Source organism: Thunnus albacares, chromosome 21, assembly GCF_914725855.1.
Source record: "Thunnus albacares chromosome 21, fThuAlb1.1, whole genome shotgun sequence".
Taxonomy (NCBI): Eukaryota; Metazoa; Chordata; class Actinopteri; order Scombriformes; family Scombridae; genus Thunnus; species Thunnus albacares.
The window spans coordinates 6,210,506-6,237,017 of NC_058126.1; the positions used below are offsets into that span (position 1 = coordinate 6,210,506).

General features: G+C 37.9%; 1 protein-coding gene across 1 annotated transcript in view; it reads left to right on the forward strand.

Moving 5' to 3' along the window:
- Positions 1-26,512, forward strand: part of LOC122972982 (cadherin-12-like) — a 101,734-nt gene that overhangs the window by 19,599 nt on the left and 55,623 nt on the right. The window contains exon 2 of the mRNA XM_044340427.1: positions 19,523-19,957. Coding sequence (XP_044196362.1) covers positions 19,712-19,957 — 246 coding nt within the window. The 5' untranslated portion in view covers positions 19,523-19,711. The remainder of the gene's footprint in view (positions 1-19,522; positions 19,958-26,512) is intronic.

Here is a 26,512-nt window from a genome sequence, read left to right on the forward strand (position 1 = left end):
CACAGACAAGCAAGACCCTCTCTGGGTCCATCTCTGCATCCATTTCAACATCAGAGGAAACGCCCAGGTAAACTTAGAGGGATTAAACACCGGCTGGGATCCTGACCACACTCTGCCTTCTGCCAAGCATCCTGCTAGCCGATATACTAGCATTGGATAATAAACTGGATGACCTCCGTGCCCACATCAGTTTCCAACAGGATATCAGGAACCGTAATATCCTTTGTTTCACTGAAACTTGGCTAAATCCTGTAATACAGGACATTACCATTCAACCAGGTGACTCTTTTTTGTATACCCATCAGACAGAACAGAGGACTCTTACATTTCACTGCAGTTGTACCTTATATGATTACATGTGACAAATAAACCTCTAATCTAATACAGCTGACAGTACAGTACAGATCTGATCACGCTTGCAAGAGGGGATTATTCTTCCTTGGGTAAATCATCCCACTAAATACATTAACTACGTTGCAAATATGTAATCTAAACTTAATAAATTAACATATTTGTACCACTGCTGGGCGTATTTTCTGTAAAGGCTGAAGTTAAGACACCTTTTTTTAACTGTCTGTGACATAGAAAGAGATGTAAAGAATACATAGTTGTGTAAAATCATTAACCATGACTTTTGTCATTGCTGAAACATCGGCCTTGATTACACAAGACCACTACGACTTGATTATAAGTGACTGTAATATAGCAACTACTCTGTCGTTATTGGCAACCAAAACATAGGTACCAGACTTCCAGTTAAGTACTTAGTATGCTGTAGGTTACAGCTGCTTTACTGAAAGGTAATTTTCAATATCTTCTGTGCATAATACTGATAACTGCATAAATATGACATTGTACATACATCTGATTACTTCATAGTACAGGAAGAATGTTGCAGATATAATCCTTAGCCATATGGATAAGCGAAAGTATAGGGAATGAACTCCTCATTGTTGGCTCTTGTGATAACCTGTAACAAGTTAGATTACATTGTTCCCTGAGCATTTTTCCTCAAATTCCAAATGAGATGTTCTGCTCTGTTGAAAGTGTAGATAGGGTAAAAAGCACAAGGGAAAATCGGTACAAAGGACTTGTTATCGCTCAGTAAATAACAAAATCACCGTAACACAAGAGTCTTCAGTTGATTTCATTTGACTCCTCGCAGACTCAAATTTGTTGTGCCGACATTCTGACACTTTAAGCCAAGGGGGAATATCGATTTGCAGACTCAAGGGGCATTTGTTTAACTATTCAGAGTGCAACCTCCACACATAATCTAAAATCTATCAAAATTTAGAGTGTAGAAAATGTATCTATTTCTCAATCACATAATTAGAGCAAGACCAGCAAAGCAGCATTTTTTTCTGGCTGATATAGGCCCATTATCAGTCATCAGCCCCTCATGTCGCCCACCTCGGACTCAATGGGGATTTCTCCCTGGCTGCAGCTATATAAAAACAGCCTATTAAACCTGCACACAATAAACTGGCATGTGATGTTTATTTTCATTAATTTTTCATTGATGCTTATAATATATCCCACAGCTCTCTCTACCACTGAAAAGGTGCTAGACGCCCTCAATCCTCAAAGGATAACTCATGAGTCTTTACTCATAGTTTAGCTCATTGCTTAGTTAAGGTCACATAGAGCAAAATAGATTATGAAAACGTTAAGTGTCCTATAAATGTTTCCGATGCATTTGCACTTAAAAAGCTGGCATATAAATGGAAAACATTTTGGCAGCTTCAGTCCAAAATTCAAATTCAAGAAGCCAGTTTCAATTTTAACAGTACATGCGATGTTCTCCATTGTTTGCCAACTGGTTATGATCACACATCACAAGCGGTGAGTCAACAGAAAAAGGTGTTAAGCAAACAGTGTATCCCGATCATAGTGTTACAAGTTAAACTACCTGTATACCTATTCAACCCAAGTTCATCTTTAGTGACAGTAATCCGTCTTGACAAAGCATTTCATGGGGTTATGAGGTCAGGGTCCTGTCCCTTTTTCCATTTGCTGGAGGTACCAGGATGACCTGGCGATCCATCCATTAATGAAATGTCAAACATTTGATCCATTCAACGTCCACTGTGCCCACGAATAATTTTGTCAGCGAACAGGCTTATTAAGAGAAACACTGAATTCCTAGCCAACTCTACACTGACTGACATTGGATGGTTCTGTATAATAAATCTAAATGTTAATGCGCTGCTCTGTGTGCCAGGATTATGTTGGACTCCCTGCAGTTACTCTGTGCCTTTGTTATTATTTGCTGCACAGATGTAGTGCAACAATGGCAATACCTGTGGAGTTGTCTTATCTTGAATCTGTCAAAATATGGATAAACTCAAACATAATCACAGCTTATCTATGTTGATTTTGCATGTATACTTTCAGTGTTTTTTGGTCAACACATCATTTCCATTACTCTTTGCAGATGTAACCATGATTATAGTGTAACATATATAAACATTATAATTATAATATAATTCATGTAATTTCAATACTGGAGAGCATTGTTATATATAATTTAACATGAAACTATTCTTTTAAACTTTTATTTTGTTGTTCTGTGCCCCCAGTAAGGTACTTTTGTACATGTGGGTATTCAAATGAAACAGAATTGATAATGGATGATAGAAAATGAGGAAAAAAGTCAAATATTTTTCTCTGATGGAGCGCATGTGATGTGAGTTAAACTAAAAGCGCTTTCTACCTACAAAATTCAGCATATTCAGCTGAGTTTTATTTAGAGTGAATGGGAAGTTCTGTGGTAGAATAATTGTCATCCCCTTATCCTCCTTTTGATGTTCATCCATTTGATGTAGGCTACTGAATCCATTTGAGGCATTAAATAATTAAGCAGACCTTTCTCCGACTTAAAATTTTCTCATCATTTATTCTAAATGCTCATTGGACTACGACAGATATGCTCTCAAACATAATTATCATCGGAAATGATTAAAATGTTTATAAAAACCGTTTTCTCTTTCTGAAAGAAGACTAAATATTGGCATAGGAATTATAGATTATAGGGATATTGTGGCAAAAACTGAAATAAAATCCTAATATTAAAAATATAATATTTTTGTAACCATGTAACATCTAAGAGTTACTCTGGTAATCCAATGTTTCTACATGTTGATCTAATGCTTAATAATTTTAAGCAATTGCTAGTGCTCCTGAGGTTCAAATGTCCATACTTTATACTGTACTTAATAACCAAGTAATAACCTAGTGTGAAAATCTGACTGCAGTTATATAATAACTATTGTAACTACTACTGTAACTACTGTAATTATATAATAGTTAAGTTTTCAAATGATGACTGGGAAACATCAATTAACTGTATTTCACATCAACAAGGTCATATGAATAAAGACACTAAAAATAAGACAATTTTTGTTTGACTCTGCTTGTATCCAAAGTGATGATTTAACTAGACATCAGCACCATGGACAGCGACAGAATGAAAAAGGCTTGACCTGATGTTTTCAGCGATTCATGTCTAAGACAAAGAAGATGACAAATGTTGCATCAGAGCACAATTATCTTACTTCACAGTAAGAACTGAGACGAGACTCCATCAGGCTTGCTCCTTTTCTACCTCTGAATTATCTTGAGACCATTAGGCTTAAGGTGTCTGCCAATTCTCCTATACTTGGTGCAATGGATCCCCATCATTAGTAATTGCATTTTGAAGAGAATTTAGTTAACACTCTTGTTTACCTGCTACTATATAATCTGCATACCCTCAAGTCACCTGTGAATTATACCCCTCACCCTCTCATCCTCCTAGTCTGCCGACTTTTTCTCATTTTAAATGTTTGATAAAGAATTGTTCTAATTTTCACTTGTACCTTTAGATGGTAACAGTAGTCTTGCATGCACTATCTAGTAGTACTTAACACTTGCTACTTTACATTGTCTAAGTTTTTTATCATTGTTCTCTCTACTTCTGAGCTGTTCTGAGCTGTTCTGAGTTTGCACTAGATGCCAGAATGTTAATTGAAACAACAAATCCTCCTTTACGTTCCAACAATATACACAGACAGCACCATTTGTCAGCTGAGACTGTAAAATACATAATTAGCCTCAGCTGAAAGGGCCTTTCTGTAGTCATCAGTCTCTTATCAGGTACTTAAACCAGGACTGATAGCATGCCACAGTGCCAATGCCACAGTGTTGGCATTACTCAAGTCTTTGACTCACTTCTTTGTTTTAACAGAGAAATAAAGATGTGTTGAAGGCTGTTCTATTCAAAAACCTTTGAGGATAAAATGCATTTTTAAAACAAACACAAGACTCTTACCCCTCAAAAAAGTTTGTTTGTCAGGGATAAACTTGCCATGTTGTTCTTTCACAGCACTGTTTAAACTCCTGGCAACTGCACAGAAACCTGGCAAACAAATACAAGACACAGTTATATTACTTCCTTGGGAGAGTGAACTGAATGGGTCATGTAATGTTGAGCAAAAACAGCCTCCCACTGTCAAGTAACAAACACAAGAGATGAGGGATCATTTTTCAAAAGCACTCATTGTGGTGGTTTGAATTTGCTTTGAAAAGTCCCATCTGAATTCACTTGTCTGAAAAACCTCTAGTTAATAAGAAAGATTATAAAGAGGATACCATTTACCATCTCATTTAAACATCTTAAACCTTTTAAATCAGCACTTTTGCAGCCTGAAGTTTTTAGGGATTTTATTCCCCAAAAAAATGTCTTCTGTAAATAGTGTATTTATCTTGTTAATTTTCTTAGTCTACATATCTTTTGCTCCAGGTTCAGAATTCACTAGGGGTGTAACTCCAGCACAACTAAAACACTTCAGTAATAGTTTCCACTGCAGCACAACTAAACTCTTCCAGTAATAGTTACGACCAATGAGCAATTGCTGGATGTTTCTGTTTTTCTAAATAAAAAACCAAAATATTATTTCTACCTGCCTTTTTTCTGCTGTACCGAAATCGTACCAAACCATGACCCAATAACCAAGGAACATACCGAACTGGGAATTTTGTGTAGCGATACACCCGTAGCCTTCACAGACCAGCATTTGTTCTTAACTGCTAATTTACCGCAACACTTCATGTACACTGAGGGACGATTCTTGACACTGTACTAAATGTATTTGTACACACAGAGCAAAGCATTCATTAGTAGGGGATTGAACACTATTCCAGGCCCACTTTGTGATTTAGGATTATGAGAAGCACATGAGTTTCATTTCAGATAAATGTTGTCTTGTGTAGCATTAACATACAGTGAAGAAATGAATCATGTGGACCCATACATTTGACATCCTTCGCTCCTCTAATGAATAGGACATGATAAAAAAACACAGCAAGTGTTCCTGACCACAATGATAGAGTACAATTGAATGGCGATGCCAAAGTCACAACGTGCAGGCTAGGGGTAGATTATTGGTATCAGACCACCAACACGTGGGTTTTAGGTAACACAAGGACAGGCACGTTCAGCGGCTCTTGCGCTATGGATGTATTTACAGTGCTGAGGAAGAGCGGAGATAGGAGAAAGCAACTCACCAGGTGTCACTCAGGACTATATCCATGCCGGGAAAATTGATGGCAGTGGCAAGAAGGAAGGCAGGAATGATGAAGCCTTTCACTGCCACCAATTCATATCAGTGCATCCAGGATAGCTGTGGCATCACACTGTGTGTAGATAGTGTGTGTAGTGTGTATTTCCCCATTCCCTATGCAATGAAAGTAACTCGGCTGACACCTTCAATGAGAAAAAAAAAAAAAAAAAACTCTGCAAAGCCTCCATTTAAATCCAGGTGGTAAATGCAGCATATCCCCAAAGTATTACACTCATAATTTTATTTAAAGGAATTAGATGTTGAAGCTGTAATTTGAGATTTTAGATTTTAAAGTAACATTTGAATCATCGAAGAGTACCACCATGAATCCATAACTCAGTCGCTGATTGCTCCCCGTAATGTGATGATTTAGTCATCCTTGTGGATTGGTTCGACACTGTTCTCCTTAGAAAGCTTTACACAGCTGACTCTATCTATCTCTGTAAATGCAGACAGTGTCAGAATTTAACTGCGAGGCTTTATTTTTGTTCAATTAGTAACGTCTTTTCTTTTACGATATGTCAACATGATAAGCAGTCTTCATTCGAGATTAGATTTACAAGTAACAGAGGTAGAATGGGAGGAGAAAAACACATCTCAATTCTTGTGCACATGCTGTGCCAGAAGCATCATCCTGGTGGAAAAAGGGACAGTTAAAATTTGCATTTAGATTACTGTGGTAATAGAAAAACCATGGTGATGAATCTTGTTCTGATGAAGAGACTAATGTGGTTGTATTTCGAATAAAATTGTAAAGTTAAACACTCAGAGTGAGTGTGTATGAAAAGAAGTGTAATGGAATCGTCATAATCTATCATACCTAGACAATAACAGCTAAGTCGTAGCTATTAACATCTGGAGAAAATTGTATTACACAAAAAGAAACAAAAGTTACCTATTGTACAGGTACTGTTTGGAGTATTATGTCTTTAAGCCAAATAGTTTGTCACTGCAGTTGTCTGATGTCACCGTTTTTTTGAATTGTGATCCAGTTTGTAAAGTTTTAACTTACTTTTTTAATGTGATTCTTGAAACAACACCAGGTTGCAATATTGAAAATATATATATGCAGTGACAGCCATTTTGGACACGCTTGCCTGGAAGGTGTCTCCAAACTTTGACTGGTACTATATATTATTATATTATTATACTTCCTTTGCTCTGAACATATTATCTCCATATAGCCTAGACACAATGGGAAATCTTTTGTATTTCAGTCATGAGAGGCTTTTGCCACAAGTGCTGATTTTCATATTCATAAGCACCACATTGTTTGTCAATAGTGCATACCAAAAGGGCTTAATTTGATTTCAGTTCTCCCCCGTCCTCCGATAGCAAAAGTGACGACTCCTCAGCATCAGAGCCACTTAATTAAGCATCACCGAGTCTCTACACATACACGCTTTTTAGAGCTGTCTCAAATAATCAAATAATAAGGCCTTCATCGGGTGAGAATTCCCTCGTCGACTGTAGTCATTACTGTGGAAGGGAAAATGTAAACAATGAGAAAGAAACTCAATTGAACACAAGTTGGGAAATATAAAAAAAAAACAAAAAAAACCCCCTTACTTTCAAGTTGAGGGAGAACTTCATACTGCAGCACAGCATGATAACAAGCTAGCTATTACTCCATACCCTCTGCATTATCGACTGGTGACGGCACAAATAGAAGTTGGAGGAGTTTTTCATTTCTGTGCAAGGTGATGAAGACGAACTTGTTGCACAACTGCAGTCTCATGGTGAACACTGAACTGTCAGATTCCATTAGCATTCAGTCGACTGCAGAGGTGAAGATGTTAGCCCTATTTAAGCTTCACTGAATAACAATGTTGAGAAGCCAACCATTCATATATTTGTGAGAACTCAAATTGAAAAAGTTGAATGATTCTATTCAATGCTTGCTTGCAAGGTTGTTTTTTTTTTTTTTTCACTTCAACAACCTGAGGAGAGTTTATCACTGGGTGTGAAATGCGAGTTATCTGTCCACTGCATCAACGTGATAAGTACAACAGAGAGGCTTTGGTTGATGTGAGGACTGTTACTGGGTGGAAACCTTTTGATCTAAATGTTGAATATGAGATGTAACATTAGAAAAAGCCATGCATAATAGTTATGCTTTTAAGTACATAACAGAAACACAAAATGGAAACCAAAGTAAACAGAACAGCGGGGATGAGAAGAGGTAGAACTGCTCATAACACTAGCTCCACAAGTGCTGATTAAAATAGAGACTGGCACCTTCCAAAATGGCATAAAAGTGAACATGGCAGGTTCTTTTTCTGCCACCATTAAAGGGGAATTCAGGAATTGTTTAGGCCACTGCCCATTCTCTCCCTCTGTCTCTCTGTCTCTCTCTCTCATATCTAATTTATTGCCATCTGCTCAGCCCGGGTGTAAATCTGAACACAGACTGACTTGTTCGCCCAAGCTTTATCGGTTAACATTTAGCAATGTCTAATTAAGCGAAAATGGGGATGCGTTGGCTGAAAAATGCTGCAGCCAGATAATGACAGTCATAACAGTTTGGGATATACGTCTGTCACGCCAAGCAAATGCACTTATTAGATCAGGGTAATTAGAGGAAGACAACAGCTGTAATGGGCAAAAGCTGTTCAGCCGTGATTAAAGAGGCCAACTTGCAGAACATCAATTGTTTTCTCATAAAGTTTCAGCTGTGCAAATGACTGATGAAGGTCACTAAGGCAAAATACAAAAAAAATTCTCCATTTTCCGAAGCAACTGAAGGCTTGCTAAAAACTCACAAATCCTGAAAATTCTCTTTTGAATAATCTGATAAAGACAACACTAATTAACTGTGCTGGATCAGCTCCACAATATCGAATCACCACTAAATTGGCTCAATACGGGCCTTTCAGGTGATGTAACATCTACCAGCAGCCAGATTTGAGCAACAGCTGAACAGCTGATTGCGTTTCCATGCATATGACTTGTAACTGCAAAAGAAATTAATAGAAAAGTTTTCTTGTGCTGTTTATGATTACTGACAAAGAGGTTTTTAACTGGTCTGTAGTCTTAGGATATTAAGTAAATGTTATTTTTGCTCTTAGATTAGTGTAAGGCTGTTTTGGGCAACATGAATTTATACGTCTATCTGAGGTTATATGGTCAGCTAATACTGTTCAGTTGCCATGACCAATACAGGTGGCGATGCATGTTAACCCAAATTGTGTAGATTGGTTTTCTCCCATAATTTCACTAGAGTATGAAAATAAGGTTGAATGTAGTTGAAACTTGCTTGAAAATGATCCATAATCTAATCAACATTTGCCATCTGTTAGGTATTCATTTATTTAATTATTTCATTTATTTGTCACAAAAAAATATGTTATGGACTTCACATTTCCTAGTTAATTGACATGGTTTGTGTTGCCAAATTCATATTTAATGATATGATGTTGGGCTTTGTCTACAGGGGTCAACAAGTCTGTCGTGAACAGAATCCAAGGGTTTCCCATATATTCATTTACTTGTGTTGGCCCGCCACAATATCAACACTGACTGCCACTTCATCTCCATTTTCTTTTTTTTTTACAATTTAAAATGGGTAACACACACACACACACACAAATACATTGACAACAGACCCGTTTGTGAATAGCCCTCCTCTCCGTGCGCACTCTGAATCAAAACATGGGAGGAAGGATTGTTGTGTTATCAATTCTTAGTCGGACGACTGACGTTACAGTTATAAACTAAAATGTCTGCTCCAAAAGTCTGCAGCAGCAGCAGCGGAGTTGCGGCACAGAGCTCCGGTTCTGATTCTAAACAGTGATCGTCTACTGGCTCGACCCCACCTCTGTGTGCGCTACAGATCGATGTCAGCGCGGCCACACACATGGTCTCTCTCTCGACCGCGCATTGAGCTATTCCTTAAAGTAGCTATGCTACTAACATATTTTAGTTTAGAAAACATATAAAAATATATACATATATGTATATTTTTTTAACAATTCCCCAAAGCTTAGGCTCAGTGGGGGGGTCAACTTGCAAAACACTGGCGGAAACCTTGCAAGTTACGTCACAACACACAACGCTATTTGCAGTGGCGCATCTTATACTCGGTATTATTGAATAATTAATTTAAGAACCCCCCCCCCACCAGCTGCCACCACAGATAGAATCTAATTCTTTGGGAAACACTGGAATCCCCAGATTTTATACCTTAAACTCCATTTAGCTCATACAATGATTCGGGTTAAAAGCTAATGGAATAAGTAATTCAAGGGAAAACAGCCGCACCATATTTAATAGACCAGAGGTAACCCCTAAATGATGCTTTTGATCCTCATTTTATCCTTTAGTTATTAGTGAAGGAGTTTAACCCATGATTTATTCTAAGGGATTTCTTCTACTACATCTGAGGAGCCAATCCTCTACCTCACAGAGTAGCAGGAGAACTGGTGCATTAAATTCAGCTATTTAAGAGACTCCTGATTTATATTAGTCATTTGAAATTGTTTTATAATGGAATGTTGGTCCCCAATCAACTGCAGTATCTCCTGAAATTTGGACACACCATTAAACAGACCTTCATGATGGTAACAGGAGATTTATGGAGCAACTGTCTGTATAGAAGAATCATCTTTTTAGTTGTACCAAAGCAACAAATCATCAGTGGGGTAACCAATCATCCTGTTAACAGCATATGTTCAGATGATCTATGAACCAGATGAGTGTAACTTTTGAAATTTGTTGACTTTAACATGCTGTATTTAGTTTTTTTGTGCAATAGGAAAATCTTTTGTGACTTGCAGACAGGTAATTACACTGCTAACCACAGTAAATGGTAAATGGACTGCTTTATATAACGCCTTTCTAGCCTTCCAATCACTCAAAGCACCTTACACTACATGCCAACATTCAGCCATTCACACACACATTCATACACTGATGGCAGAGGCTGCCATGTAAGGTGCCAACCTGCTCATCAGGAGGAGAATCTAATTCTCATTCACACACACACTCACATACCGATGGCGCAGCCTTAGGGAGCAATTTGGAGCTCAGTATCTTGCCCAAGGACACTTCGACATGCGGACTGGAGGAGCCGGGGATCAAACTGATCTCCTGATTACCTCCTGAGCCACAGCCGCGCCCCCCCCATAGTATTTATGTCTATGTCTTTTAAAATCTCAAAGCTATGATCATGCCATATTTCATAGGAATAAATAAAAATAAATGATACAATTAAATTATGAACTGTCCGCAACACTTCTGGTAGAAGAAAAAGCAAATGATTGAGCTGTTTTTCTTAGTTTGACTGTCACATCCTTTACAGCTTTTTTTTTCTGGAAAAAGAAACTCTTTGTGGCACAAAGAGAAACATATATCAATGTTTATACAAGGACAAGTTTTTCCTCCACTCTGGATATGTTTTTGAACTATGAAATAGCTGTTTTATCCTGCAGTAGCACATTAAAAAAACAGTTTTTCAAGTATAGGATAACTGCTAAATAATTGCTAAATATCCCAAATTACCCAAATATCCCATATTGTTGTTGTCTTTCTGCAAGTGACATTTCAATTATAGCAAATGTTTGTATGGAATATTGTCTTTCACAGATTGATACCACCCCTTATTAGTAATGTAAACATTTACCAAATTTAAAAAAAAAAAAAAGTCACAATCATCCTCTCAATTTTTTCTTTGAGACACTGTTTTTGACTCTAAACTTTATTTCCCTTCTTCACCTAGAAATAACAAGTGCTTGACCATTTGCCCAATGCCATCTGTCTTGTCACCATCTGACTTGCCTTCTATAACCTCCTTTGTCAATAGTTGGCATTGCCTTCAGCAGAATTTAATGACACACTCTGTAGCACAACAACGGGGTTCAAAATTTAGCCTTAGACTGTCTTTTCGTAGTTCAAACTGAAACAGTGGGGGCTGAAGCGCTAGCTGAGTTTGCACTGCACACCCAGTAGTAGCAGCAGGTAAAGCAAGATTCCCCCTACTGTCAATTTGGCTTCTGGGTTCGTAGTCAAGCTGAGCGCTGACAGGTCTTCACAGTCACACCTTTTTATTTTAATGTTCATTCATTCGGTTCGGATCAGAGAACCAACAGCGGCAGCTCTGACTCAAACAACAGGAAGTAGGCATTAGTTTTGAGCTATTCCTGCTGTAGGGGTACTCTTTTTTTATTCTTTTTTTATTCTTTGTGTGTCTTTGCGTGCAATATGTCACAGATTATCCATTGAATATAGGAGATATGATAGGAAGAAATATCCATAATTCAGATTCAGGGAGCCTATCTGAGTTTTATACGGTATATTTCCTTTTTAATCATAACCTTTCATTGGAGCTGTATCTGTTGCATCATAGGCTTTGTTGGCAGGGTATCCAGACGTGTTCACGCTGGGGAGAGCTGAGTCAGTGTGGTGTTTCTTTATTGCCTCAGGCCAGTTTTGTCTCTACAGCTAAGCCTTCCATATCTTGAGGGGGGAAAAGTTCAGTTTCTTACAGAGAGGCAACCTTCGTTCAGTAGGACACGCAGCCAATTTATTTTTCACCATCACTGGATATATTCAAGGTGATGCACTATCTCAGGGAGCCCATGTGTTCAATTACATGAGATAAGGCTAAATAATTAATCCAAATATGATCAAAATGACAATATAAACAATATAAATGTGTATCAAAATACCATTTTAAATTGAATGTTGTGCTGCAGAGATGTCTTGGCTTACAAATCATATTCTACAGACAAAGAAAGCATCTTTCTTTGGTACAGATTCCCACAAAAATCACACTATAATCATGTTAATATGTTTTTCAATTAAATGAGAATAATGATGTAAAAACGATCATTGCTTCTAATATTGCAAATCATATTGCATATTGCAATATCAGTCAAAATAATTGCAATTAGATATTTTTTTCAAAATCATTCAGCCTTAATATGAGGGTTTCCTAAATTGAACCGATGAAGCTGTTTCTTGTGAAATTATAATCCTTTCTTTTTACTGAATCATGGTATGATGAGAAATAATGTGAGATGGGTCCAAGTAAATGGCTTTTTTTTCCTTTATAGAAATACATTTATAAGAAAGAACCAACATGGCCGACATTTATTCACTTTGTCTTCACAAATCTCAGAAAAGATGTTTATGAGTAGCCAACTGATTTGTGACTGAAACATCATTTTTCAACTCACGCTTTACAAAAACAGATTTTTACACAAGTATGTCTGCTTCTGATTTATACGCACAACTACAGTGATCGTGTACTGAGCTTAAATGTGACTGATCACACAGCAGTACTGTGACTGGATGCATCCGGTGTAGACACTGACTGAGAGTGCTGGCTTGCTGTTTTGGCAACGCTTCGGGTGTAAACAGGTTTAAAAAGTTTGAGATAATGAATGATATCCACATACTCAATAAACACTCTCTTTGATAGAAGTAAAAACACAAGGCAGAGGCCAAAAGGCACCAAATGTCACAGGAAGTAACTGACACTCCCTCATTAAGAGAGGAGTCACCACAAAACTGTTTTCAAGTTGCCAAAGTCACAGGGTCAAAAATAAGCTGTAGCCCTAAATGCTTGAGACCTATCAGCCTGGCCCTGGATGACAGCCGTTTCCAGTGCACCAGTGACGTTCCTCGGCTGCCTGGGGCAACGGGGCTGCTTCATTTCATCTCAGGAGCAGTCTGTCTTTCACTGCTCCAGAATAAAATCAGGCATCTCTCCTGAATATTTGCATTTGTCAAAACATCAGATGTCAAAGACATAATAAGAAATATCTGAGCACTGGATTATTGGGACATAGGAGACGTAGGGAAAAAAGATATTTGCTGTTTTGAGTCTTAACTATTCGCCGTGCAACAAAAAATAATGTAAGCTCAGGTGTGAGTGTATAAAAATGACTACACATTAACGAAGTTGGTTTTAACATTTATTCTTTTTAAAGGAAATGAAGGTTAACATTTCCTCCCCTTCTCATCTATTTCTGCTGATGAGGAACAAGCAGCTGTTTAGTTTGGGTGCAGGTTCACACTATTGTCTCTGGCAGGAGGGTGTCAAAGTGAAAAAAGTAGGAGTGATGGAGTGACAGACATTTCATACAAAAAAAGAGCTAACATCTGTTGTACCTGCTGTGACAAACGTAACCTTGTCTTGTTTGCTCTGACTGCCCAACTGCTTTCTGGCAGTCACTCATCAGAGTGTTGCCATTACAAACACATTTAACATTGTTGAAACATTACAGAACGCTACAAGTTTTGATAACATACTAAAAAGTCATAATTCGATGCTTGTGTAACATATTAAAATGTGTGATTTGTGACTTAACTAGTCGAGACTACTTCAATAATTGGATTAATTTATTTCTCAAAACTAACTTCCAACATTTTCCAATATTGATTAATTGGCAGACTAACTCTGTACTTTCTAAGCAGCTTCCTCAACACAAACAAAAAAGCATCTGCAGTCTCTTTCCAGTGATGACTTCATGGTTCTGCAGACATAGCACTTTAGTAAAGTAAACATCAAGGCACATTTATCACACAAATGGACTTGGCAACGAAAGTACTTTCCATTTGTCATTATTAAAAGAATGTGTTTTGGCTTACCGTCTTAGTGTTCTAATGAACTCAATGAAAGATAAAGGTGTTGTCTTCAACGGAACAAATCTATGGTTCAAAGTACTGGCATTCAATAGTAGTATCATCTCTTTTGAATCACTAAGTGCTTTTATGCTTTATGCTTTTTCTATGCTGAATGGTTTTTTTTAGCAAAGTGGCTAATTGAAAGTGTTTTGCTGGTGGTTTGTCTAAAACCCTGTAACGTGTAAACTAAGATATACATGCATACGAGTGGACAAAATCAGAATAATCAGTATATAAATAACCAGGTCAAATCAGCTGTCCTCTCCGATAAGTGATTGAATTGTTGGGAAAGAGTATTTTCCATTAATGATGTGCCTTTAATGGGAAGTACATGTATGGATATAGGAGGATTACAATATCGCAATGAGGTCAAACTATAGGTCATCATAGAGATGGAAAAGCACCACTGACACACTGTAGGGTGAGTCTGGTCAAGTAAAACCTCATCATATTCCTGGTATGAGCGCCCACAGCATTTCATATCCACCAACAGCTTTAACAAAGGCCCAGACGTAATGTGAGTTGAAGGAATCCTTTGGCTGTCCCGAAACATAATGTGCGTGGGAAGTACGAAAAAATGGGGAAGGTGACTCAACAGATCATATTAATGTTTCCATTGTTTTGTGCTCCTTACAGCTTTGTGCACATGCCTTTCATGAAAGCAGCCCCCGTGAATATCATACATTAACAACATAAAACAATAAAAGATTATTTTCCCAATATAGCCACTGTGGTGCTTTGCATCTATAACAGTAAGTGTCATTGTTTCACACCTAGACATGGATAAAGCACCTGTTTTGTTGCCAAGCCAACAGAATTGTTGAATCCAAACTGCATAGCAAATGAGTAAATGTATCTGGGTAGCTAACAGAACCAATTTATTCACTATTCATTACTATGTTTGTGCTATAACCTACGCATGAGGTGTTCTTTGATAATTTAGCTTGACTGGCCAGCTGTGTTGTTACTCCTGTTTTCATTACATTGCCTCCACCTACACTTCTCTCCTCCCACTCTTTCCCTGAAGGGTTTCAATGATATTAAAGTCTTCTTTGGCCTTAGCAGCGCAAAAACAATGTCTTCACATTGGTTTTTTTTGTCTTCCCTGACTGACTAACACTTTTTTCCATCATCTTCTCAGGCTGAGTGCTCATATTTTCTCATCAGTCAGGGCTGCAGTTCAATGGAGGTCACTGTTTAGATCATTGTGGTGACAGAGAGGAAGCTCAAAACATCTGTCATTATGAGGGGAGCCTTCAGTGCTATTACAACCAGTTGTTAAACGTTATGATCTGTACCAATATGCTATTAATCTCTATAAACAGATATCTGCATATGAATCAGAATCTGTAGGACAGGATTTGGCTACCGGAAGCGTGATGATTTCCATCTGTAGTCTCTTTGTAGTCCGAGTAGTATTGACCAAACATATTTGAGCAGGCTTTGGTTGCATGCAGGTAAACAGTCTGTGTGGAGAGCAAAAGAGGCAGAATGCATTGGCCGAAATGCTTTTTATTAACTTTTTTTCAATTTATCTGCATTCATATGCATGTATCTGTTTATAGAGATTAGCCAAAACATCGTCTGGACTGTCTCAAGTTGCTAAATGGACTGTAAACAACAACCGGCCCATAGAAGAGGAAGTCTTGGCCCGGATATTTGTTATCCATTATCTGGATATCCGCGGGCTACACCGGAAGCCTCGAAATATTGGCTGTTGCCCCCAGAGGCTAAATCGTCATCAGATAGACAGCCATGGGATTCAGAGATTGGTATGCTGTTGGTGCTTGGATGTATGTGCATAGACATATAAATACAAGTCAGGAGTAATTTGTTTCAAGTATTGTACTTACATAAAGTTAACAGAACCTTATCTCTACATTTGTATGATATCCCAAAATGTGTTGTTAAAAGAATATATAATGAAATAATAAATAAGGAGCTGTATTACACTAGCTTGTAATTTCTTAACACACAAGGAAACTACACTCTTGCTGTCTTTGGTATCACTTTATATAAAGTCGGTTTATGACATGATTATGATGTCTGAACAAGACTTTAAAAACAGCTCTGTGTCTCATTTACAATATTTATTCAATGCTTATGTCAGCTATATTAGATGTTGTTGAATTGTGGATCTAATGGATAAAAGAAGTAGATAATACAGTATAAGCTTGATCTGTAGCAGTTTGTGTGCAAATATTTTTGGGATATTTTGAAAACAGGACATTTTTATGAGGACAACTTTTAGTAGAAACTCTTGCATTTTTGTATAACGCTTTTGTCACATAATTTAGTTTGTATGGTATAATGACACTGATGCAGTTACCCAGGTTTACTACCAGAGTTCAGGACACCTGAACTCATCATCTCACATACATTTAAATTCAGAATCTTTCAAAAATTAAATCCAAAATGTTTAAGCCAGTGATAAGTTTTACACAAATTATCCAGTATTACAAATACATTTAGTAATTCATACAAGATTAAATAGTATATGTCATATTCCTGTCTTTCCTGTTGCTTCCCTGTATGTGCTGCGGTTGTATGATCATTAGTCATTTTAACATCTTTGCACTGCATGAATTATAGCCCTAACACAGTGCTTATAATCCAAATATGAATCACACCTATTGCAAAACTATTCTTGAAAATTCCTTAATTATTAATCAATTCTAGTCTGAATCATGAGAGGGGGGGTCCATAACCTTGGACATGCGAGTCGACAATGCAAAACACTGCAGTAGTTAATGGGAAAAAAGGAAAATCTCTCTGCCCACATAACAGGAAATAAAAGTGTATGCAAAATAAGAACTTGATCCAGATGACTCATTTCTCCTCTCCATCCCAGAAGTCAATGCCTACTTATTTGTTTGTCATGTTTATGGCAGCCTTGACGACTAATAACTTTCTGTGGGAGTCTCTTGTGGGTGGTAATCTGCACCAGCAGATCGGCTAGCCATATGTTCTTTGATTATTGAAGGTGATGTGTGAGAACGCTGTCAGCCCACTGCGTCGCGTTATCTGAAGTAGACACACAGGTCAAGGCTCACAACCGAAGCCCGACACATGCTAATGAACTTATCTCATAAAATATGCATCAAGCCCTCCCAGGGCTGTACAGTGGCAGGGGCGTGATTTTGCAGGAATTATGGGAACAGTCATTTTCCATTATGTCGATGCTAAATGAGGAGTGACCTGCGGGAGAGGCATGTCTGACTCATGTCAAGATAGTTCCTGCCAATTTTGCACATAGAACTTTGCAGATCAGTTTTGACTTTTAAGATACTGTGGTGACAGAGAGAATAAATGGATCTGGGTGCACGGCATAACCTTGTTGAAGTAATCTCTCTCTGAAGCCGATGTTCCAAGTCTGTATAATTAATCAAAGACAATGATGTCAATGAGGGCTCCGGTTATGAAATTAGAGGAACGCTGTCCTCCATTACTGTACAGCTTATAAGTGCATTAGGAGACAGCGAGGAACAATAAACCAGGTGTGGAAACCATTAGCTCCATTCTTCATTCTAAGCATTTGTTGGTTCCCTTCTCTTGTTTTCACCACAATTAAGTGTCTCATAACAAGGCAGGAGCTGAATGTGTTAAATGTGTACTGATAAAGTAGTCAGGATTGCAAACAAGGTGTGAACAACAACAGTGCAATAGGTGTTTGCTCAATAATGAATGGGGCTTAACAAATTAGGTCGGTAATATGTTTTCTCCCTTTATGTGGCAGACTGTGCTATGAGTGATTGTTCAATTAGGAAATCACATTTTTTGTCGTCATAATGATAAAAAATGTGCTACCTGTCCAAACATAACTCACCTGACGCCAATAAGCACAAGTAAAGAGTTTGATACCTTTTGAGGATTTAAAACTATGTTTTTTGTCTGTTTACACTACACTGAGCTTTCATAGATTAAAAAGTGTAAAGGAACCTAAATTAGCTAGTTGGACTTTTTTAAGTTTTTGTTTTTGACATGTAGACTCTTGGCAGAAATTATTTTTTACATTAGCAAAACATTTGTTTATATGAATTCCCTTACACATACTACTAAAGTGACAGATTATTTGGTACCTGTATTTTCTCTGGTTTGTATTTGACAATGATTGATTTATTGGCTTACTACAATTTTGTACCACATTTTGTCTTTTCCAAGACAGTGATTGGATCTACTTGTATTGTCATGAATACTAAAAGTATTGCATAAACAAATAATTCAGTTGTGAACCATTTAAAAATCTCAAATATGTTGTAAATGCGTTTAGAATTATTTATATTACTTTTTTTTTTGTTCTGACTACACTTGTGCTTTACTCATGCATGAAAAATCAAACTCAGTGGAATTACATGACAAAGTTGTGACACGCTGTATCCTGTCCATGCTTCAGGCTCACTGGTACTTCCACTGAACTATGCAAAGATGTAAACAAAATAGACTGGAAGAAAGAACAAATTACGTATTAAATTGCAAGTCTTGGCACTAGATTATATATTGGTAATCTTTTATATGAGTTGCCTATTTCATAGAACGCATGTCTGTCAAGTGACATGCTGCGGCAAGCGGAACAATCTCCTGTGGCCGCCGGTTGTCAACGCTGTTGTGCTCCTAACCGGAGTGATGTCTGAGGGAAAGCACAGTATCTTAAAGAGTCATTGTCAGCATGCTGCTTTGCGCTGACATCTCATACAGTACACATGTCAATTTGATATATGAACTGCCAATGCATCATGCTATATCTTCAGATGGTTGACTGCAACTGATGAAGCAACTGCACATTATTTCAAGCACTATAGAAATGGTTTATCTCCATTTTTAGCAACTTCCTGAGAGGTATGACAGAAAAATACTGAGACAACATTTATGAAGCAAAAATAAAAGCTCATCAACCATCTCAAGTGTCATTAAATAATACATGACTTTCAAGAAACTACAGTACTGCTGACAGGTCTGTAGCACAGTGCAGTGGCCTATAATTGACAGCAAAAATAAAGTCACATCTTCCACAACAGAGACAAGTAAGCTAGCTAATTATAGCATGCATCCTAGAGAACTGTCTAGCAAAGAGGTAATCTATCACCAGGCACAATAATTTTACCAGTTTTATTTATGCTTGAGAACACCAGCGCTACCTTTCATCACAGAACAGTTCACAATTAAAGGGAGGTGTGAGCAAAGAATATGGGCCAAGAAGTGTCACCAACTCATTGGTATTTATGAACAGCAATATACGGAGATTCAGCAAAAAGTAAACCCTTTAAACTATGAATTTGTTTTCTCTCTTTCAGGTGATGAACTACATAAATCTCTGAGTGGGCTCCTGACAGACCCAGGAAAGCTGTTTTTTTGGGGTTGCCACACTAGGCACAGCTCCCCACCTCATCCATTCCCCATAAGCACCTTTAGAAGTTGTTTCAACGTGGCTCAACTCTTATCACTAGACTTTAACTTGGGGACCTGAACCTCACAGATCGCCAATGCTAACAAGGAACTGCCTGCTGCTGTTCCTTTGGTTTCTCGTCGACGAAGGCTCAGTCTCTTCTTTACGTCTGCCTTCATCACCACTGGGACGGAGCAGGACGGGGAGAGACCACGCCAGGAGCTTGGTGGGCCCGATGAGGAATGGGGCAGCTGGATTTCAGCGGGTCAAGAGGGGCTGGGTGTGGAACCAGTTCTTTGTGCTGGAGGAGTACATGGGGTCAGACCCGCAGTACGTGGGCAAGGTAAAAGCCTTATTTTTCCAGTTATTTATGGTTCGGGAGAAGTCATAAATCACATAGTAAGGAGCTTGGGAGAAATTGAATCGGTGGTAAATGGCGAGAGCGACAGAACGTGAGGGAGAAAAGACAGAAAGGAACCAAAAAGAACAATAACGTAGAGTAAGTTTAAATCTACTCTTGTTTCAGCTAGGCAATATCAACAAAATTGAATATCACAATGTTCATATATAATTGGTACATGTATATAAACAATGTGGCAATCCTTTTGGTAAGTCTTTCCTTTTTAACAGCATAATCGTAACAACATTTGCAATGGCAACTACCACCTGTGACTTATTTTCACTTTGGTCCTAGAACTGAGCCTCACCATTTTAATCTAGTAATGCTCTTGTTGTAAAAATGTCCCTGTTTGCCAGTGTTTTAGGATATTAATGGTCTCAGGAATGGGAAAAAAATCCATACATGCTAATGGAGCTATGCCAACATTTCTGTATTAGACTGGCAGTCAACACATGACACTGAAGTGATGAGAGAATCGATGGCCTGGTAGCAATAAATTTAAATTACAGTCCTTGTAAAGCTGTCATAACATCACAGGCATGAGCCAGGGAAGATGCTGACAGAAATAAAAAGACAGCAGAGACCCAATACCCTGAACTGAATACAGACTGAGATATAGGGTTGGGTTGGTTTCCGGTTTTGCCATTCCGATCTGGTGTACAAGCTTAAATCGGTTTGATTCCAAACTGACTGAACCGGCATTTGTCATTATGAGACATCTAAGCGTCTCACACGAGGGGGTTCTGACACTGCCAGGAGCACCAAACTCTCTGAGCTCCGCGGGGCCTGGGGAGGCGTGGCGAGACTGGAGCAGATGGAGCCTGGTCATGCCGCAGGTCCAGCTGCTGCTGTCCACTCAGCTGGATGCTAAAGGCGAGCTGGAGGAGGTAGACTGACTCCGGTTAACGGTGCAGCTCTCAGCAATAACCCGGATAGGCGCTTCAGCTACAGCCTGAGGGCATTTTATGTTTTGATAAAAACCCACAGAGACGTGACGGATCCATTTTACCAGCCTGCACGGCAGCTAGCAGCTAGTTGTCATGGCTAGCATCATTAGCATAGCATAGCTGTGCCGTACACACGGCAACCTAGCACAAGAAGAAAAGTTAAGCTGAATGGTTGTTGTGAGAAATAAATTAAAAACATGATGTATCACTCAGTTTTCCTGACTGTGGTGCCACTACACTCTCATTCGTGGCCTCTCATTATGTTCCACTTGGGACTGGCTGAGTCGAGTACGACACCTATTGGTAAAATTCGGGATTACCAGTCCAGTCCGGTCTTTGGATTAATATCAAAAGATATCAAAATGATCAAAACTGGTTTGAACATTTTTACACCAGCCCAACCCCACTGAGATGTATACACATATCCCATCAAACACACTCCCCTCAACCCTTTGCCATCTCTGTTTTTAGTATAGGATTTTTTATTCTCTGCTGAGGCTTAAGATGTTTGTAAGTAAACTCTGTGGGGGTTTAAGGCTAAAGTTGTAATTTGGCACTCCTAGCTTACATAGGATAATAGTAAGACTGACTTATCTGCCCCAGTGCCACTGCAATCAGCCCTGACAAGCCATGCTGTTTGTGGAAGTCTCTGAGGCTACAAGCAGGGGGAGGGAGGCTGCTGTCTGCTGCACTCCTAAGTCACTTAATCCTGGGCTGCTGCACTGCTTCAAAATAATTGACTGATTCTTTGCCATATGAAAAGCATTTGGAGATGAGATCCTCGGACCTTTGTCAGGACGATCTTATGGGAAAGGCTTTTGGTTCAAAACGATTGTAGCTGTAACAGGATAAAAGCTAAACAGATAATGCCTGGAGACTGGGAGGGTAGGGTGTTTCAAGGAGTTATCAAGCACTATCAGAGAGGCATATAAAAGGTTACAGTTGTATTTTCAAGGGACATAAATAAACTCTAATGGACCATGAGTTTCAGTGCAATGAATGCTTCTCCTATAATATATCAAAGCCTAATTGTGGTAATGTATTCACTCTAAGTGTACACACGATTTCCATTTAGTGACCTGCAGAGTATAGGGGCTACAGTGGCTTAAAGACGTTTTTTCTTCATTGGCAAAGTGCCCTTCTGGACTGACTGAAGAAATAATTATCAAGCTTTTTACTAGTATTGTTTTTCTGCACTTTCCCCCCTATTCCTTTCTTTCTTTGAGCATGAATGAACATAATGCATGTTCTTTAGCATTATGCATTTAGCATTATGCATGACTGCTTGAAACTAAGGTTAAATTACCAGTTTATTTTCATTTGGCTCTCATCGAGGGAGGTTGCTGTAGGACCTTATTTTCAAAGTTCATTTCAAAGTATAAACCAGTCAACATCTGAATCCCTATGTATATAGAATTTATATTTTCTGATCAGTTGTTTGTCCAGGTAAATACATAAAAAATGCCAAATGTATGCGTGTGTTAGCGAGGAACATGAGTGTGTACATGACAGAACATGCTTCTTCCAGATGATGTAATGAGCCACTGCCTCCCACAATGTTTGTGCACAATGCTGTTATTATTCATTATTCAAGAACATACTTTTTTGTTAGGAGTTTTTTTTTTGTTTCATCCCCACATATCCTGGATAAATGCATTGAGAAATGTTACATTTAGTACTTAGTACTCTGCTTATATGCGTAACATCTCCAGCCAGGACTGAAATGCTGCATGGCTGCTTTGATTCTCCTAAAGATGGCTTAAAATATCAAGTCTTATCTTAGCCTCCAAAGCACCTGAGATCTGTAACTGTATGCTGACAACCACATTTAAAAACAGCATTTTGAAGAATGCACATTCAAGTGAAAAGTGGAAAGTTTTCTCAAATGATGATCAAAAACATTCAAATTTGAGTCTTATAGGCAACATCTAGTACTTGACATGTAGGCTGTTCACAGGAGGGGGGCTGCTCTGCAGGTGCGCTGAACCGTGGTGTAACTGGTCAGTGGGAGTGAATATATTTCTCTTAATTGTATGTAAAGTGAATTCAAGAAACTGCATCAGTGATAATGTTAAGTATATATTAAAGCAAAAAAAAATATTTATTTATATCTGTATCTGTGTATAGACGAGAAAAACAGGAACCACAGGCACAAGTAAAGAGGAACTCACTTCAAGATTGTTGTATTAAATGCATCATTGCCAACTGTAATTGCAGCAGTCAGATTGCTACTAATTAATGCTGGCCATTAAAAGCATAATTCCCATTATTAACATACTAACAAGATGCAGTAATTTTGTCAGCTCTGACAGCATCCAGAATACAACACAACCACTGGAGGGGGAAGGGAGAAAGGGTAACCAACGCTGATGATTGAGAGTTAGAATACTGGTGTTACGGATCAGCTGGTTTGCCTGTTATTAACCAGTGACTTTCACTTGAATGCGCTGGCGGTTGCTTGTAGTGATGGCAGATGAAAACAAGAAGATAACATTTAGCTGTCCTCATGTTTTCTTTTTTATTAAATTTCAAAACGTACTCATCTATGTCTTAGACATGAATGAACCTGATCAACTACAGAGAGTCTTCAGGTGTATATGGGATTCATCAGAATACCACAGAGATAATTAGTTCAGGCTATTTGACAGTTGATACTAATCCAGTTCACCATCAAACTGTTGTGTATATCAAAGTCTTGAGGCACCTGTCTATGTATAAACAGCCAGATCAGCTTCTGAGCATTCTCTTTGTGCTTGTAACACATTATTTTGGAGATCTCAGTTATATCCTAGTTCTTCTAATAAATTGCCCACAGTGGGCAACATATTTCAGTACAGTGCAATCAAATAAACCACACTTACAACATCTTTAAAAATGACCATACTCTGACACAGTCACAACAAAAAAAATAATATAAGCTTTAATAAGGTAGGATTAACTTCAGGGCTCTTTGCAGATTATAGCTATTTTTGGGGTATTCTAGTCTAAATTTTAAGAACCATGCTGAAATATTAAAAACAAGACTAAAGAGTCTACTGCTAGAGGCTTTTTGAGTCTGTACAACAGCTGTGCTTTGAGCTAAAGGCTAACATCAGCATGCTAACATTCTAAAAATAGTAATACTAACATGCTAATGTTAAGAAGGTATAATTTTTTACCATGGTCACCACCTTAGTTTAGCATGTAAGCATGCTTTCATTTTGCTAATTAGCACTAAACACAAAGTACAGTAGAGGCTGATGGGAATGTCATTAGTTTTGCAGGTATTTGGTCGTAAAGCAAAGAATTGGACAAAAACCTGACTTGATGATTAGGGGTAGGAATGTTTGGGATTCTCACGAATCAATTCAGATTCTTGGTGTCATGATTCATTTGAGGAACTGTTATCAATTCAGGATTGATTCTTGATTGAATAGATAGAAACTGGAGCATGGTTGTCAGGCTTTTACTCCGGAACACTGTGTGAAAAACAATTCACTTGCATCCTTAATCCAATGGAATGCAATATGAAACATAACTGGCAGGTAAGATAAATGGTCATGATAAATGGAACAGAAAAAAAGTACAGAAAAGCATGTGAAAGTACACAGCTTTTTAATTTAAAAAAGTTAACTGCATTAGTTTTGAAGCATATTTCAGTCTCCAGTCTATATGAGAATAATGGAATGAAAGTATAATTTACTGTCCTGTGATTAAATTTTTTTTCTATACAAACAGAAGTTGGTGTGTGTGTCCTGAAGTAAGGGAGGAAAAAGGGGCTTCACTGTGTTGTTACCAAAGTTCTGTCTCCAGCAGTGTAGAGCACATGTCTGCTGCAACATTAGTACCATTGTTATCCAAAACACTGTATGGTCACCGTTATTTTGTTCACCCGACCAGAGTCAGGTGAAGTTTTTTGAAAATAGCTGCAGTGTGTGTTGGTCAGATGGTCTAGTTTGTTAGTACTGAGCTTGTGTGCTCCATTCCACTAAGAATGAGGTACAACGTATACACAAATACTTACTTACTTGCCCTTAGTGTTTCAAGCTAATTATCAAGTTATTCAGTCCAAAATGAACCTAAACACTTGTGAACTACAGATAACTGTAGCATGTTTTTGTTCCATCAACATAATGTTAGTAACTGATGTTACTACAAAACATGATTTTGGGTATTTGTGAATTGATTGAGAATCATGGAAGAAAAGAATTTATGTAAATCAATTTTTTCACGCACCCCTACTGATGACAGCGCTGAGAAGTCAGGGATCACCAAAGGGATTACAATTCTTTCTGAGGGCTACATAAATGTCCGTACCAAATTTCATGGCAGTTAATACAACAGTTGTTGAGACATTTCACTCAAAACCATAAATGGGCACCTCATGGCGGTGCCAAAGGAAAAGTCAAGGGATCACAAAAGTAGATAGAGTTGAGTTAGTTAGACGATTCCCAAAGATTATACATTTTGTTTTACTTAAATTCAGTGTTTACTAGAATCAGACCAACTCTTCAGCATTTTCAATTCTTATTCCACTGTATCCAAGAGTTGTTCCAAATTGGTGTCATCTGCAAATAATATAGTTTTTAATATTTTGGAAAACTCACGTAAGTACAAAATAAACAACAGTGGTCCCAACACTGAGCCCTGGGGAACCCAGGTAACCTTTAACAGGTTACTTGTTTTAATTTGAAGTTATTTATATGAATATACCGATACCTGTTCTCCAGGTAGCTGCTTAATAAAGAGTGTGTTACCCCTCTAATTCCATATCTTTGTAATTTCTTCAATAATAAGTCTTGGTCAACAGTATCAAATGCTTTTTTTAAGAACTGTATATTCTTTATTTTCTATTGCAGTTGTTATTTCCTCCACAAATTCCATGAGTGCAAACAAAATTGTCTTATTAGCTCTAGCTTTAGGAGATTTTAGAGAACTGTGTAAGTAAAGAAACAGGTCTGTAATTTGAGAGTACTTGTCTATCTCCAGCGTTATATATTGGTATGACTTTAGCTATTTTCGTTTTGCTAAGAAATACACCAGCTTGTAGAGACTGATTACAAATATGTGTAAGCTGTTTCACCACACACTAATATTTTTAAACATAGCCATATGAATTCCATTATAGTCTGTAGATTTCTTATTCTTAAATGTTTTAACAATGTCAATAATTTCCTTTTCATCTGTTCCTCGCATAAACATAGATTTATTTACATATATAGCTTTATGTTCCACATCATCTCTACTACTAGTCTTTGTAATCTCCTTAGCCAAACCAGGACCAACATGACTATAAAATAAAGGAAGTGCATGAATTAAGACTCAGGCTTTGATACCATTTAATGCATGCAACCTAATTGGAGAACAAAATCTGTGAAACTGTCTAACTGCAAAAAAAAAAAAACAAGTACAGTAATGTATTCATACTGGTTCTGTATTTCTTAAAATGTATGCAGTAATTTATATATTCCTGCCTTAACAGCTGGCAGGAATAGTGGCAGACACTAAACGTGAAGGGAATGTTATAAAACCTAAAGTCACAAGTGGGAGCTGCTACTTACACTACTTAATT